This window comes from Scomber japonicus, chromosome 7 (genome assembly GCF_027409825.1).
Source record: "Scomber japonicus isolate fScoJap1 chromosome 7, fScoJap1.pri, whole genome shotgun sequence".
Taxonomy (NCBI): domain Eukaryota; kingdom Metazoa; phylum Chordata; class Actinopteri; order Scombriformes; family Scombridae; genus Scomber; species Scomber japonicus.
In genome coordinates this window covers 33,680,587-33,697,208 of record NC_070584.1, presented here as the reverse complement: position 1 = coordinate 33,697,208, position 16,622 = coordinate 33,680,587, and the positions used below count along the sequence as shown (strand labels likewise).

The 16,622-nt window shown below is 40.2% G+C and overlaps 1 protein-coding gene across 1 annotated transcript; it reads right to left on the bottom strand.

Annotated features, from left to right (window-relative positions):
- Window positions 1-3,277: 3,277 nt before the first annotated feature.
- On the bottom strand, window positions 3,278-15,575 carry LOC128362345 (NLR family CARD domain-containing protein 3-like). Its single transcript, XM_053323086.1, has 9 exons — window positions 15,519-15,575; window positions 13,993-14,046; window positions 11,248-11,398; window positions 9,329-11,117; window positions 8,353-8,523; window positions 6,382-6,552; window positions 4,999-5,169; window positions 4,263-4,436; window positions 3,278-3,369 (listed from the first exon to the last, which is right to left on the bottom strand). Exons 1-9 carry the CDS (start codon window positions 15,573-15,575, stop codon window positions 3,351-3,353), a joined length of 2,757 nt encoding a protein of 918 aa, XP_053179061.1. The 3' UTR covers window positions 3,278-3,350.
- Between the last annotated feature and the right edge of the window lie 1,047 nt (window positions 15,576-16,622).

Below are 16,622 nucleotides of genomic sequence, written 5' to 3'. Positions count from 1 at the left end.
AACTTGCCCGTATTTTGTTCCATTTTTTAAGGCTACTTTAAGCAGCTGGGTTAATAATAAAATAAAATAAATAAATAAATTCTCTTCGACTTCAGTATAAGTGATCACACAAATAGATGCCAACAATATAAATGAAACCTTCTGTAATGTCTCTTTCAGTGTTTATCAAAAGTAAATCAGTCCTTTGTTCTTGGATAATTGAACAGTCCTCTCCACAAATTGTGGTGATCCACAATGTGGTATTTCTTAATCCAGGAGAAGAAGAAAAATACTCTCAGCAAATGAAACAAAAATTGGGTACCCAAAAATAAAATACTATAGAGCTCTATAGAAAAAAATAGTTTCTGATACTCAAGTGATCCACAAGCAAAGCTGGGTGATGGCTGGTGACACGTCCTGAGAAACAGCGGTTCCTGCCTGGCTCCGGTCCACCCACGCTAGCAGAAAAACCATAGACTGTATATAAGAGAAAAACAGAATAAAAAGTGGTGACTTGATGTCGGCCATGTCTTATCCCCTCTCAGCATTATTCAAGTGGTGGAAACCCGCGAATTCTCCTGCTCTGAGGTCACTGCTCTACAGCCGTAAAGCAGAGCTTACTGTTGTGACTCTTAAAGAGACAGTGTGCCTATTGACAGTGAATAACAGACTGGCCGGATAACAACTGGGTTACAGTAGCAGGCAGGTAGCTCCTGGTCTGCGAAATGAGGCTGTTCTGGAGTTGCATTCTTTTTAACGGCCAGCAGGGGGAGACTCCACTTGCTGCAAAAACATCTGATCTATGAGAAAACGTCTCACTTGATTAAATATCTCAGTGAACATTTTCATTATAAGTATATGGTCTCACTTGCTATTTAGCAGTCTTCTTTAATACAGCACGATGTTCATTATGTAAATTATGGTCCCATTCAAAGTAAAATAGATAATAAAGAAAGGTATGCTTTACATTGCTACCATGGTGATAATGTTGTTTACGTCATGTATAGAGACGTGTAGCCCAAGATTCACACAGTGTAGGTGTAACCATAGACATATAAATGTCTATGGGTGTAACTGCCACTACTTCACAGTGTGTTTGCAGTTCATGAAAGTTAATTGTCACATTTTGGTCGCCTGTAAAAAAAAGTCACAGTTCACTTTTTCTGGTAAGTACATCGTCGTTGGTCTTATCACAGTTAACAGTTAGCCATAGACTGTAAATGGACCGTGCTAACCAAACTAGCAGCTAGTGCTAAGGTACTCTACACCCTCTTTTGATGTTATTGTTAGAGGTACCGGCTGGCACCACGTAAACAGCTTATATGCTCTCTCTGGAAACAGGAGAAATAAATGAGACAGGGCAAACTCTGTGTCCATTTTTCATCTCGCTCAGCAGAAAGACGGAGAGGATTTATTAAAACATTCACAATTTAAATCGTCCTCTGTTATACACACTCAAGGTTCTCTTCAAAATAAAATACAATTTGTCTTTTCTCATCTTTCAGCAAACACTGTTGGAGTGGGTGGAAGAAGTGAGGACGATCAAAATACTCCATTAGCACTATCATGTGTCAAAATAATAAATCAAAATGTAGTACATGAATTGTTGTTTATTAACTTTATTAACAAGGTTAACCAGTCAGGAAAAAAACATGAAATTCATGTGGATTCCAGCTCAGGGATACTTTACTGCGTGCAAGTAGTTATAAGAATGAAAAAACAACAACAGCACAGCATTTTATTTTAAAATGTGTCTTAATAACTTGATCTTTACCTGCTGTCACATTCAATTTAATGCCAATGAGAACTGGGATGTTGCTATGGTGACAGCTCTCTATATACGGCTCTGGTAGTACTGCTACCACAGCGCCATCTAACGGCGGTTGTTGGAAAGAGTTTCGTCTCTTGTGTTTCTCTACTCTGTTTGAGGGTGTTGTGTTTCTTTTCTTCCTGGTTTTGTTTCTCCGGAATAAAGTAAAATGCTACATGTATTTGTCACTGTGATGTGTTCATGTAAGGGTGAAAATTATCTGCAGGATTTGTGTCGCTAACTTTGTGACAATTCTTTGTTTATTTTTTGCACAAAAATTACACCAAAAAAAAAGACATAATGACAGATAATATAAAGTGCAGGGAGAGACAGAAAACCCAAATGGGCTTATTTAAAGCCTCGTCCGAAAAATGTTAAAAGAAAATACACAATATTACAGAAGATAATATGACTACATAGAACAAACCAAATATATTTCAACATATATATAATAATAAAAATAAAAACAGAAAAATAAGATTGAGTGTATGTGCATGTGTCTGCGAGGGTTACATTGGTCTCAGTATCTGTACATCATACATGAAACTGACAAAACACATTGAGAAAAACAGTTACAAAACTTTATAACATTTATAACTTTTTTTAAGATGAACAGTTTCTTCTCAGGAGGGAAAAGCTATTCCATAATTGGTACCCCAAAATCTTAACGAAAACTGACCTCTGCTAGTAAAAACTGGAATACATGCAAGATGCTGCACTGATATAGAAAACAAGATGTAAAGGATGTGATTGGATAGGGCTGAGTCACATAATCTCACCCACAAGTTTAATCCATCCATCCATCCGTCTTCTTGCCGCTTATCCGGGGTCGGGTCGCGGGGGCAGCAGCCTAAACAGGGAAGCCCAGATTTCCCTCTCCCCAGCCACTTCGTCCAGCTCTTCCAGGGGGACCCTGAGGCGTTCCCAGGCCAGCCGAGAGACATAGTCTCTCCAGCGTGTCCTGGGTCTTCCCCGGGGTCTCCTACCGGTGGGACGTGCCCTGAACACCTCACCAGGGAGGCGTCCGGGAGGCATCCTGATTAGATGCCCGAACCACCTCATCTGGCTCCTCTCGACGTGGAGGAGCAGCGGGTCTACTCCGAGCTCCTTCCGGATAACTGAGCTTCTCACCCTATCTCTAAGGGAGAGCCCAGCCACCCTACGGAGGAAGCTCATTTCGGCCGCTTGTACCCGCGATCTTGTTCTTTCGGTCACTACCCAAAGCTCATGACCATAGGTCCTGATTGGTTTAAATGCATATAAAAGCATACATACCTATATTTTAAAATATTTACATATACAGACACTGACATGTAATCTGGAGCCATGAAAAGAAAAACATTTTTTAAAAGAAACCCTAAAAGTATCATAACATCTGTTTGTTTTTTCATCTTAATCAACAAATATCAACTTCAACGAAATCCAGAGATTTTCAGTTTGTGGTCAGTTAAAAGACTTAAGTGAAGACGACAAAATCCAGATTCAGACTCCAGATGGATCATCAGGATCCAGCTGATCCTCTCTCAACACTCCTGGATGTTCACTCACACTCTGACAGAGATCAATGCCAACCCTCCCATCTGATGAGAGAAGAAGAAAGAACAGAGGTGATAAATGAGTGTTTAGTGAGACTCACTTCATCAGCTGTCAGTCAGTGATGCAGCACATCCAGCAGCAGGGGCTTCAGTCCTGTTCAGACCAGAAGTGGAACAGCTGTGCAGCATAGCTTGCTTCCTTTCAGCTCTCATGTTAACATGTTGGAGTGAACACACTGAGCTCCAAGCTCACACACCTGCACACACTTTTACTATCAAGTCTGTTTATTCTGCAGATTTCACTCAAGTACACAGAGGAAATAAAGTGCTGAGAGTCATGAACACATCATTACTGCAGAAACAGAGACATTCAGTCATCAGTTTACAGTTATCAGATTTACTGCTGATACATGTCAACTCTTATCAAAGTTTAAAGCTACAGAGTCTCTGTGGGATTTGAAGATGTTTCCTGCTGTATGAAGGCTGCAGTCAGACTGATCTTAGAGCTCTGACAAAAGATGAACTGATCAATAGTTTAGTGTTGAAATGAGAGAACAAACACTTAGAGATCAGATTTGATGGTGTGACAGTTTGATGATGAGGATCACTGTCTCTATACATCTTGTAAGGCTGTCAACTGTAATCCAGCTTTATTTCCTGCAGACATCAACACAACAACAACAGTCGTCTTCACATCAACTCAAACACATGATCACAACAAGCTTCTGGCTCATCTGATTGGCTGACTGTTCTCTCTCTCTGTCTTTCTGTCCAATCCTGAAGCCTGTCACCATTCTCCTCTCACAGCTTCACTGAGGAAAGCAGCACTGAGAAGGTTGGAGCTTCACCAGGAAATACTGGATCTTTGCTTTCATACTGACTGTGTTTAATACTAAACTGCTGAAACCAGCACAGACTGACTCCAACTCTCTACTGACCTCAGAGTCTCCAGTCTGCAGTCTGGACTCTGCTGAAGATCAGACAGCTGCTTCACATCTGAATACTTCAGGTTGTTTCCTCTCAGATCCAGCTCTCTCAGATGGGAGGGGTTGTACTTCAGAGCTGAGGCCAGATAAGCACAGCTGGTCTCTGACAACCTGCAGCACCACAATCTGAATAAATAATAAAAGATGTCAGTTTAGAAGACAAAGTTCATGTTTGAAATCATCAAATGTTTCATAATCTGTTCAGGGCAGAAGAAGGTTTAAATGTTTAAGTTTAAGCTGAACCCAACAGGATGCAGGTTAAAAATTGTCAAACACAAACAGTGAAAATGACTTCATAAATTCAGATGAAGCTAATATGAGGCTTTCACAGTCTGGTAGACTCACACTTGATGTGTCTGACTCAAAGTTTCCGAATATTTAGAACTAAATTCCCTCTTTGAGTTTGGATCCCTCCACTGCAGCTCAGCAAGGAAACACTGAAGAAACACAAACATACTTACTTGATATGTGGAACTCAGACTGCTGAAGCCTCATATTAGTTTAAACTATAGAAGTCATTTTTACTCACAAGACTGTGGATTTTAAATTCCTGAAAACATTTAAATTCTACAGATTTGTGTTCAGCAAATCCTGAAAATTATGAACCAAACATTTGAAACTTCACTGAAGAATTTGAATTGAATATATAGAAAAAACAAACTAGCAAAGCTACAGTCAGTGAACTGACCCCAGAGTCTTCAGTCTACAGTTTGGACTCTCCAGTCCAGCAGACAGACGCTTCACTGATGAATCGGACAGGATGTTGTGACTCAGGTCCAGTTCTGTCAGATGAGGGTTGGACTTCAGAACTGAGGCCAAAACTTCACAGTGAGTCTCTGAGAGTCCACAGTCAGAAAGTCTGTAATGACATATATATTACAACATATGTTATCATGAAAGAGGACACTTTATATTTACTTCATGCATTTGATGATGAAACAGTTTGACATTCATTATACATTTGATTTTCACATCAGTGGTTCAGATCATCTTTATTTAGATTTTTAAATTATTGTTTTCTGAGGCATTTCGAATGAAACAATCATCTTTGTTTTGCTTTAATCTTGCAGATGAAGGAGAGAAAATGGAGTTACATGGAGGCTTCCATAATGTGCACAGTGTGTCTGTGTGATCTGATCCCATGTCTGTCTCCACAAAGTTAACATGAGGACATCTTGATTAGAAAACCACTTTTACTGCCCACTATGTTTAATGTGACTGCAGGATATTTAGACTCAGTTCAGCTCAGTGAACAGTTCCAGTTGAGAAAGATCATCTCTCTTTGCTACCTGCTGCTGTCAGGTTCACATCCATAAGCAGCTCAAGCTGTTTCCATCCTCTGTTCGTATGATAACATACGCAAAGTTGTGCACTATTTTTCGTATCATATGAATTTAAATACATGCAGTAACACGAGTGATCAGTGCGACCGCGCAACCAAGTCTCAAGGCCTGAAATTCAATCAATTGATTCATGTCCAGTAATCCACAAAAATTACATATTACTTTCTAGATTTTACCCCTGTTGTGTCTTTATAAGTCCCGGGAAGACCGGATAATTCAATGATGATTTTATTTATATCCTAAACATTTCTTAACACAACAATAAGAAGGTATCCAAGATAACTCAACGATTTTGTTTTTGCTGTTTCGCACAGTAGCGGGAGTGGCTGCCATGATCCAGTGGCTAGCCAACCCAGGATCCTCAGTATTGTGAGGAATAAAAAGAGAAAAAAAACATTAATGTCTCAAACCTTCTGCTAATAGTTGTCTACAGCCTCTGTGGCTCAGATACACTATAAGGATAATAATAAGTCTGTGGAACAAGAGTTTACATCAGTGGGCATTCCCAGTGACGTCATGCGCTCCCAGAAGGGAACCCCCTCCGCCCCCTCCCACTTTTTATATTTCATTGTGAAACACTGGGACAGGAAAATTAGGAACCAACATTTGACACTTCACTGAAGAATTTGAATTGAATGTATATATATATATATATATATATATATATATATATATATATATATATATATCCCTAACCCTAACCCTAACCCTACAGTCAGTGAACCAACCTCAGAGTCTTCAGTCTACAGTTTGGACTCTCCAGTCCAGCAGACAGACGCTTCATTGCTGAATTAGACATTTTGTTTCCACTCAAGTAAAGATCTGTCAGATGAGGGTTGGACTTCAGAGCTGAGGCCAAAACTTCACAAGGAGTTTCTGAGAGTCCACAGCCATAAAGTCTGTAATGATGACACATATATTATGTTATCATGAATGAGGACACTTTATATTTACTTCATGCATTTGAACAGTTTGACATTCATTATTTTGATTAACATTTGATCTTCATATCAATGGTTCAGATCATCTTTTTTTTAAACATTTTTAAATATTTGTTTTCTGAGGCACTTGAAATGTGGAACTCAAGACTGCTGAAGCCTCATATTAGTTTAAACTCTGCAAGTCATTTTTCCACACAAGACTGAATTTTTTATTCATGAAGTCCAGCAATTTACCAGGATTTGTAATAAGTTCTTATGTCAGTTTCCAATCTTCCATAAGTATTTTCTTTTGATAGGAGGGAAGCCTATATATTTGTTTCTTTTCCTCAATGAAGTGACAAAGGTATATTTAAATACATCACAGGACAACAAGATCTCAGTGAATTCCAGAAGGTTATATGACCTACAAAAGGTCATATAACCTTCTGGGCACTTCTTTCTTTTTTTATTTACAGCAGCGTGCAGCAATGCATGCTCAAGGTGTCTCATGGAGCACTGATCTAGAAAATCGTCCCCTTCATGTGATACTGGGCAAAACAATGCTACTGTCTCTGACCTCTGTAAATTCATAACTAAAGCCTCATATGAACCTTTACCACTTAACAGTCTTCGGAAAAGAAATATCAGTGTCTCCTTAGATTTGGATTGGCATTCTATAGGGTCACAGTCAGTTCTCATTGCCTGCTGGTAAATTTCCATTCACCCCACCTCTGCTTCCCTCTTCAACTCTGTTCACCTGGGCACTCAGCTGCAATAAATCTATAATTAAGCCACTTTATAAACCTGTCCTGCTCAATCAGACATTGCCATATTGTTCTTCGTTCTCATGCGAGACTCTCCAGCACTCACCATCGGTTTGACTTCCTGGTTCTGGCTCTGCTCAGTCCTGACCATCCTGCCTTGTCTCTGCCCTGGTAAATGCCTCAGCCTGTCCCTGACTACAAGTTTAGCCTCTGCACCTCATTTCTGTCTTCCTGTCCCTGTAGCTGCCTGGTGTTCCTGAACTTGGATTTAGCAGTGTGAGTTCCCATCTGTCCTGCTTTGTCATCGCTGCTGTCTTGGTGGATTAATCTGGTCCTGACATTCTAACATCTGAACTGTACCTGGATGCTATTCTCCTGTTCCCCATCATACCTGCCACTGAACTACAATAAAGCTCATTATTATACCTATACCTGTTCTGTGTTTGTACTGTCATTGGGTCCTACCATCTCCACCTGTTACACTATATGGTCAAATACACTTCTTTCTTCCAGAAATCCAAATTTCATGGTGTCTGACACCCCTATATAGGGTATAACACTTACTCTTTGGAGCTAACTATAAATGATAGGCGCCTCTTGCTGGCTGGTCTCACAGCTGCTAAAATAATAGTAGCCTGTCACTGGAAACCCCCACATGCACTATCAGTGAGCGTGGCTCTCCTCTTATTGAGACATTGAGCAGCTGGAATTACCTATAGCACGATTACACTGTGCCAAATCATGCAATTGCTTGGTCTAAACTATTAGAGAAAATCACTGTTATGAATCTTTGAATAACTGATTTCTTTTGTATTTTTTTTTCTTCTCCAGATCATATACTTATAGTCATAGCATACCTGTACATGGTATTCCATATGTATACTCTCTTGGTGGTCACTATATATAAGTAATTTACTATTGGTTTGTGGTGTCTGTAATGCCTTTGGGAATCCTGGGTAGCAGGGGATTTGGGTTGGGAGTGTGTAATGTATGTTTTGTTTTGCTGTGAACTAACCTCAGAGTCTTCAGTCTACAGTTTGGACTCTCCAGTCCAGCAGACAGACGCTTCACTGATGAATCAGACAGCTTGTTGCGACTTAGGTTAAGATCTGTTAGATGAGGGTTGGACTTCAGAGCTGAGGCCACAACTTCACAGTGAGTCTCTGAGAGTCCACAGTCAAAAAGTCTGTAATGACACATGTATTACAACATATGTTATCATGAAAGAGGGCACTTTATACTTACTTCATGCATTTGATGATGAAACAGTTTGACATTCACTATTTCGTTTAGAATTTGATGTTTGCATCAGTGATTCATCAGTTATTTACTGTTATAAAATATATGTTTTCTGAGGCCTTTTATTCCTTTAATGGACAGTTGAAAGATAATGATCGGTTGTTCATAGAGGTTAATGTTGGTTAATGTTAGGAAACTTTAGATATTGTTGTATAACTGACACTACTGAATCAGTTACATACTCAATTTAAATATTAAATAATTACCAATAATAATAATTATTATTATTATTGTTCTTAAAGCTTGCTATGTAAAAATCAAGTATCTGTCTGATTAGACATCATGTAATAACTTTACTGTATTCACTGATAACTGTAATATAATGATATACTGTATGTTGTGATAAAATGCTGCTTTGATAAAACCTCAACCTCTAAAGTCCTTCATTTGTTTTTATCAACTTTGAATAATGCCTCCAACATCCAAAGGAAGAGAAACAGAAGAAAAACTGAAATAAAAAAATCCAATAATTACTAGAAATAAATAAAATAACTGTGTTCATTAACTTAACAGGCAAAAACAACCAACTGAAAAAACATTTACACTCACAACATTTAAACAGCTCAAGAACATCTGTGACATAACAAGTAAAAGTAGAGTAGAACACTATTATAACAATAATTTTATATGATTTATATTTGAAGAACTAAACTACTAGTCTGATTTTTAAGGTTAATCACATCTGGACTTACACAGCCTTTCTGCAGTTCCTCACAACTGGGATCAGTCTCCGTCGTCCCTCCTGTGATGTGTTGTACTTGTACAGGTCCAGCTCATCCAGAACCTCCTCTGACATCTGCAGCATGTAGGCCAGAGCTGAGCAGTGGATCTCAGAGAGTTTCTCTGATCTGTTCCCTGACTTCAGGAACTCTTGGATATCCTGATGTACTGAGCTGTCGTTCATCTCCATCAGGCAGTGGAAGATGTTGATGCTTCTGTCAGGAGAGATATCCTTCCTGTTCATCTCCTTCAGGTTGTTGATGACTCTCTGGATGGTTTCTGGACTGTTGTCTGTTTGACCCAGCAGGCCTCCTAAGAGACTCTGGTTGGACTCCAGAGAGAGGCCATGAAGGAAGCGGACAAACAGGTCCAAGCGGCCATTTTCACTTCTGAGAAATTTCTCCATGGCTCTCTTCAGGAAGTCATCCAGAGAAGTGTAACTGTGTTTTTTCCCGAGGAAGTCCTTCAGTACCTCTGTGTTCCTGCTGGTGTAACAGTGGTACATGTAGACTGCAGCCAAAAACTCCTGAACGCTCAGATGAACAAAGCTGTAGACTGTTTTCTGGAATATCACACTCTCTCTTTTGAAGATCTGTGTACAAACTCCTACTAACACCGAGGCCTCTGTGACATTAAGACCACACTGCTCCAGGTCTTCTTGGTAAAACACGATGTTTCCTTTCTCCAGTTGCTCAAACGCCAGCCTCCCCAGCTTTAGAAGAAGTTTCTTGTCAGCCTCTGTCAGTTCCTGTGGATTCGTCTCATGACCCTCATGATACTTGTTCTTCTTCCTCTTTGTCTGAACCAGCAGGAAGTGTGAGTACAGGTCAGTCAGGGTCTTAGACAGCTCTCCTCTCTGGTCTGTAGTCAACATGTGGTCCAGAACTGTAGCAGTGATCCAGCAGAAGACTGGGATGTGACACATGATGTGGAGGCTCCTGGATGTCTTGATGTGTGAGATGATTCTGCTGGACTGCTCTTCATCACTGAATCTCTTCTTGAAGTACTCCTCCTTCTGGTCATCAGTGAAGCCTCGTACTTCTGTTACCCTGTCCACACATGAAGGAGGGATCTGATTGGCTGCTGCAGGTCGGGAAGTTATCCAGATGAGAGCCGATGGAAGCAGCTTCCCCTTGATGAGGTTTGTCAGCAGCACGCTGACTGATGACTTCTGTGTGACATCAGACACAACCTCACTGTTGTTGAAATCCAGTGAAAGTCTGCTTTCATCCAGGCCGTCAAAGATGAACAAAACTTTACAGGCAGCGAGCTTCTCTGCTGTGAGCTTCTGTAATGTTGGATAGAAAACATGGATCAGCATGAGCAGACTGTACTGCTCATCTTTGATCAAGTTCAGTGACCTGAACGAGAGCAGAATCAGCAGACTGATATCTTGGTTTTCGGAGCGCTGTGCCCAGTCCAGAGTGAACTTCAGCACTGAGAATGTTTTTCCAACGCCAGCGACGCCGTTCATCAGAACCACTCTGATGTGTTTGTGTTGGTCAGGTAAGACTTTAAAGATGTCCTGACACTTGATTGGAGTGTCATGGAGGGTCTTCATCTTGGAAGCTGTTTCAAGCTGCCACACTTCATGTTGGGTATTGACCTCTTCACTCTGTCCCTCTGTGATGTGGACCTCAGTGAAGATGCTGATGAGGAGGATTTCACTTTCTGCTTCATCAGTCCCTTGAGTCACACATTCACATGTGCTGCTCAGACTGATCTGATGTTCATCTAAAACATCCTGCAGACTACTTTCTGCTGAAAGAGAAGAAAAAAGGTAGAATTACACAGAAATCAGTGTGACTGCTAATGCTCAGTAGGATAGAGGAGGTGGATTCCTGTCCTGTTTCAGAGATGATGACATCAGCAGACAGATCTTCAGTCTTACTTTGTACAGTGCTGGTCTGACTGTCTGTCTGCAGTCCAGATCTGGTTCTGCATCCTTCTGCACACTGGGGACAGGAGGAGTCTCCTGATGAAGCAGACTGGTTCCGGTATGAGGTGATGCACTCTCTGCAGAACCAGCATAATAAATGATACTACTATTGGAAAGGATTCACAAATAATTAGACAGACGCAACAATGTGTCACCAAAGGCAGAGAAGAAGACGACTGCAAACTAGTAATCACAGATGTAAGAATGCAGGATTTAAAACACTAAAAGAAATTGGCTTTGTAAATGTTTTATATTTGTTCAACCACAAGGAGACACACAATGTGTTTTGGTAAGTAAATCAATGTAAACATGACTTATCTGCTAATAAAACTCCACAGGGCTCGTTAAAGCTACTCTGAGACATTAAAAGTCAGGAAAAATAAACAGGAGGAAACTGAACCAAACAGAAAAGTCCACTAGTGAAAAATAACAGACTGCTGCTCTTTTGTGTTGTGCTGCTGAACAGAGAGCTTTGCTAAATATCTTCATAATGTATCTTTTCATTTGTGTTTCTCCCTCTCTGTTTCTGCTGTAGTCTCTCTGTGAGTGTGATACAACAGTTTTACATATTTGTCTTTTCCCAAACATTAAATGTCAGATTCAGTTTCCTGTTCTGTTTCCATACATTTACATTAACTCCTCCCATATTTTGTACCTTTCAACAGAAACACGTTGAGACACCGTCTGTATTATGTGAAACCAAACACTTAATTTTCTTTCATGTTACCTGCACAAACCTGCTGCAGTCCTTCTGCAGAGTGATTCCCAACCTTTTTCTTGAGGGACCCATATTTTTACCATTGTAAACTTTGAGACATTGAATATGTGGCATGTTTTTGTTTGCTATCAACAGCAGAGTGATAGCAGATGTTATCCCAGAGAGGCTGGATGCAGAAATCAAAACATATATTGGATATACTGCCTATTTTTAAATCCCATTTTAAATATAAATACATTTTAGTTGAGTTAAGTAGGCTATTCTGTTATATCTGTGACAGAATTAAACATCAAAGGAAAAGCATTATAAGAGGGTGGAAGCCGTTTGATAGTTACTGAACACAGGAGTGGCAGTTTTCTTCTTGTGTTTCAACAACAGCTCTGAGATCAGTGGCCATTCTCATTTTTCTGTTTCCCATTATGATCTATCATTCATTTTGTTGTTGCACAAATCACTCTTTACCGCAATCATTTTCGTCATTATTACTCATACAATATTAAATGACTCTTCTTGGCTTTTTACCCACGAAGCTCTTATTGCACTGACAGCAATGTAACGTGTTTACTTGTTATGTCGACTCTCCACCGCTGTTTGTCTCTCTACTACTCTATTGTATCTGTAAACCGACATGCATATGGTGTGGCGAGGGCCCGTTCATCGCCACCGTGCTTGCAGGTGTAAAAGGCTTCAACTGCCTCACCTACCTTGTCTACTTGCTGCACCTGGATCTCTCCTCTCCAGCGCATTTCATTTTTAGGTTTTATCTCTCTGTCTTAAAACTACCTCCATTATAGTGTGGTGTAACAGATCAAACCACTAACTACAACCATGTTTGTTTTCTACTGCTCACAAAAATAAACTTTAACTCTGGTTTAAATCCAACAACCAGACTTCAGATAAACATCTGTGTGCTTCTTAACTGTGACTTATCTCTATTTAGAGCGCAGCAGTGAGTCACATTACATCACTGTGAGGACGCAGAAACCAGAAAATGAAAAACTGAAAGGGGGAGGCAATTATTAAACGCTGTTATTAATGTTTATGTTATATATCCAACAGTAGAAAGCAACTTCTAGTTAGCTCCGGATCAGTCTTCACTGTCCAACACACAGAGCTGGTAAAAGTTTGTTGAGGTGAGACAGACTGAGTATCGAGTTATTCTTCACTTATTTAATACTGCAGTGAGTGTTGGTCAGCTGGTCCTGTTTGTTAATGCTCGCTGCTACTGTTTGCTCACTGGTCTGCTGCTAATGTTAGCCTGCTAACAACATCAAAAACTTCACAGTAAACTTCACTTTCGTGTCAGTAAGGTAATTATTTAGTCATTAAATCAAAACATGTTTATTTTAAGATGAAGTACAAAATAGCTGAAGGTAACTTTAGTGTATCTTGTTTGGAGGCAGCACTGCCCTCAAAGATGAGTTCCACCTTTTCTGTTCCATTGACACCACACCCCTGCAGGCCCTGCCAAGTTTAAAATGGAATTTGTCTGAATACTTTCACTTCAGGTGCTCCAACCTGTTTGTACCCTCCACCCCCCTCTGACTGTCAACTACAAGATATCTGAGGGTAACTTTACTGTAGCGTTTGTGTGAATGTGTCACAGATAAGAGTCAACTATGTCTCTCTGCAGCTTTTTTTTTGGAGAGTAGTTCCTACCCTGTTGAGCAGGTTGGCACCCTGCGTGGTAGCCCCTGCCATCAGTGTATGAATGTGTGTGTGTGAAAGGGTGAATGACATGTAATGTAAAGTGCTTTGAGTGGTTGTAAAGACTAGAAAGGCGCTATATATGTACAGTCCATTTACCATTTACAGCTGCCACTTTATATGGAGATTGCTGAGCCTGCTGCAGAAGACTGTCAGACTCTAACTGATAACTGATGGAGATGATTGCAGTAGAGTGTGTGTTGTCAGTCAGTGACTTGTCTCAAGATTTTTTCGAAGTTTACAGTAGAAACAGTCTCTTACTTTGTGTCTGAGGGTCCAGGTTCATTACTGAAGTGTTCAGGTGTATCTTTAGACCGGTCACTCTTCATAGACAGACGGCTGGATATTACAGACTCTGCTCCATCCTCCTCCTCCTCCTCCTCTTTCTTCATCTTCTTGAGTCTGGGAGGTAAACCAGTAACACTGGAGACACACACACACACACACACACATATACACAATATAATAAATCCAATCCTGCCTCTCAATTTAGTAGCTTGTCATTAGTTTACAGGCCAGCTGACAATCTTACCTGTGTCTGGGACAATTTAATCTCAGAAGAACCCCCAAACCACTGTTATATTTCAGTCAATCTTTCATTTAACAAGTGTAACAGGCTTCGACTGCTTCACCTACCTTGTCTACTTGCTGCATCTGGATCTCTCCTCTCTAACGCATTTCATTTTTAGGTTTTATCTCTCTGTATTAAAACTACCTCCATTATAGTGTGGTGTAACAGATCAAACCACTAACTACAACCATGTTTGTTTTCTACTGCTCACAAAAATAAACTTTAACTATGGTTTAAATCCAACAAACAGACTTCAGATAAACATCTGTGTGCTTCTTAACTGTGACTTCTCTGTATTTAGAGTGCAGCAGTGAGTCACATTACATCGCTGTGAGGACGCAGAAACCAGGAAATGAAAAATTGAGACTAATTTTATATATCAGTTAGTAATGTTTGTTTTTAAATTACATTTCAACACTGAATCATCTTAAGGGCAGTTTACAGTAGTAACAGTCAAATAGACTCAAACACTAATTTTATATTTTTCTGAATCAGACTAATAAACTAAACTGTTATGAAATATAATCAGCAGATTCATCAATAATGACAGTAATTAGGGCCCGAGCGCTGATCAGCGCGAAGCTCTATTGTATCTGTAAACCGAAATGCATATGGGGTGGTTCATCGCTGCTTGCAGCTTTAATTATAATTTGTAGCCCTGATATAAACACTTACCTGCCACAAACTTGCTGCTTTTCTCCTTCTGCTCTGCCAAGTTTAAAATGGAATTTGTCTGAATACTTTCACTTTAGGTGCTCCAACCTGTTTGTACCCTCCACCCCCCTCTGACTGTCAACTACAAGATATCTCAGGGTAACTTTACTGTAGTGTTTGTGTGAACGTGTCACAGGTAAGAGCCAACTATGTCTCTCAGCAGCTTTTTTGTTTTTGGAGAGTAGTTCCTACCCTGATGAGCAGGTTGGCACCCTGCATGGTAGCCCCTGCCATCAGTGTATGAATGTGTGTGTGTGTGAATGGGTGAATAACATGTAATGTAAAGCGCTTTGAGTGGTCGTAAAGACTGGAAAGGCGCTATATAAGTACAGTCCATTACCATTTACAGCTGCCACTTTATATGGAGATTGCTGAGCCTGCTGCAGAAGACTGTCAGACTCTAACTGATAACTGATGGAGACGATTGCAGTAGAGTGTGTGTTGTCAGTCAGTGACTGGTCTCAAGATTTTTTCGAAGTTTACAGTAGAAACAGTCTCTTACTTTGTGTCTGAGGGTCTAGGTTCATTACTGAAGTGATCAGGCATATCTTTAGACCAGTCACTCGTCATAGACAGACGGCTGGATATTACAGACTCTGCTCCATCCTCCTCCTCCTCTTTCTTCATCTTCTTGAGTCTGGGAGGTAAACCAGTAACACTGGAGACACACACACACACACACACACACACACACACACACACACACACAGTATAATAAATCCAATCCTGCCTCTCAATTTAGTAGCTTGTCATTAGTTTACAGGCCAGCTGACAATTTTACCTGTGTCTGGGACAATTTAATCTCAGAAGAACCCCCAAACCACTGTTATATTTCAGTCAGTCTTTCATTTAACAGGTGTAACAGGCTTCGACTGCCTCACCTACCTTGTCTACTTGCTGCATCTGGATCTTTCCTCTCTAACGCATTTCATTTTTAGGTTTTATCTCTCGGTCTTAAAACTACCTCCATTATAGTGTGGTGTAACAGATCATACCACTAACTACAACCATGTTTGTTTTCTACTACTCACAAAAATAAACTCTGGTTTAAATCCAACAAACAGACTTCAGATAAACATCTGTGTGCTTCTTAACTGTGACTTCTCTGTATTTAGAGTGCAGCAGTGAGTCACATTACATCGCTGTGAGGACGCAGAAACCAGAAAATGAAAAACAGGGGGAAAAATTGAAGACTGATTTTATATTCTTCTGACTCAGTTTAATCAACTAAATAATCAAGAGATTGATCATTAATGGCAGTGATCATTATTTGCAGCCCTGATATTGACACTCATCTGCCTTCAAAGTTATTGTTTTCCTCCTTCTGCTCTGCCAACTTAAAATGGAATTTGTCTGAATGCTTTCATTTCAACTGCTCCAACCTGTTTGTCCCTTCCACCCTCCTCTGACTGAACTACACGATAGCTGAAGGTAACTTTAGTGCATCTTGTTTGGAGGCAGCACCCCACCTCAAAGATGAGTTCCACCTTTTCTCTTCCATTAACACCACACCCCTGGGCATCGATAAGATGAATTGATAAGCTCAGAGACGTACAATTCCAATGGATCAGATAATTTGGAACTGGTTCTAACTCAGATCCAGATCTCAATTCCCAT

Excerpts from the sequence above, each read along its gene's own strand:
- LOC128362345 (XM_053323086.1), bottom strand. The coding sequence starts at position 15,575 with ATGACGAGTGACTGGTCTAAAGATATGCCTGATCACTTCAGTAATGAA. Across the intron at positions 6,553-8,352 it reads TGTAGACTGAAGACTCTGAG|ACTTTATGGCTGTGGACTCT; the intron begins GTTAGTTCACAG and ends TCATCATTACAG. Across the intron at positions 4,437-4,998 it reads TGTAGACTGAAGACTCTGGG|ATTGTGGTGCTGCAGGTTGT; the intron begins GTCAGTTCACTG and ends TTATTTATTCAG.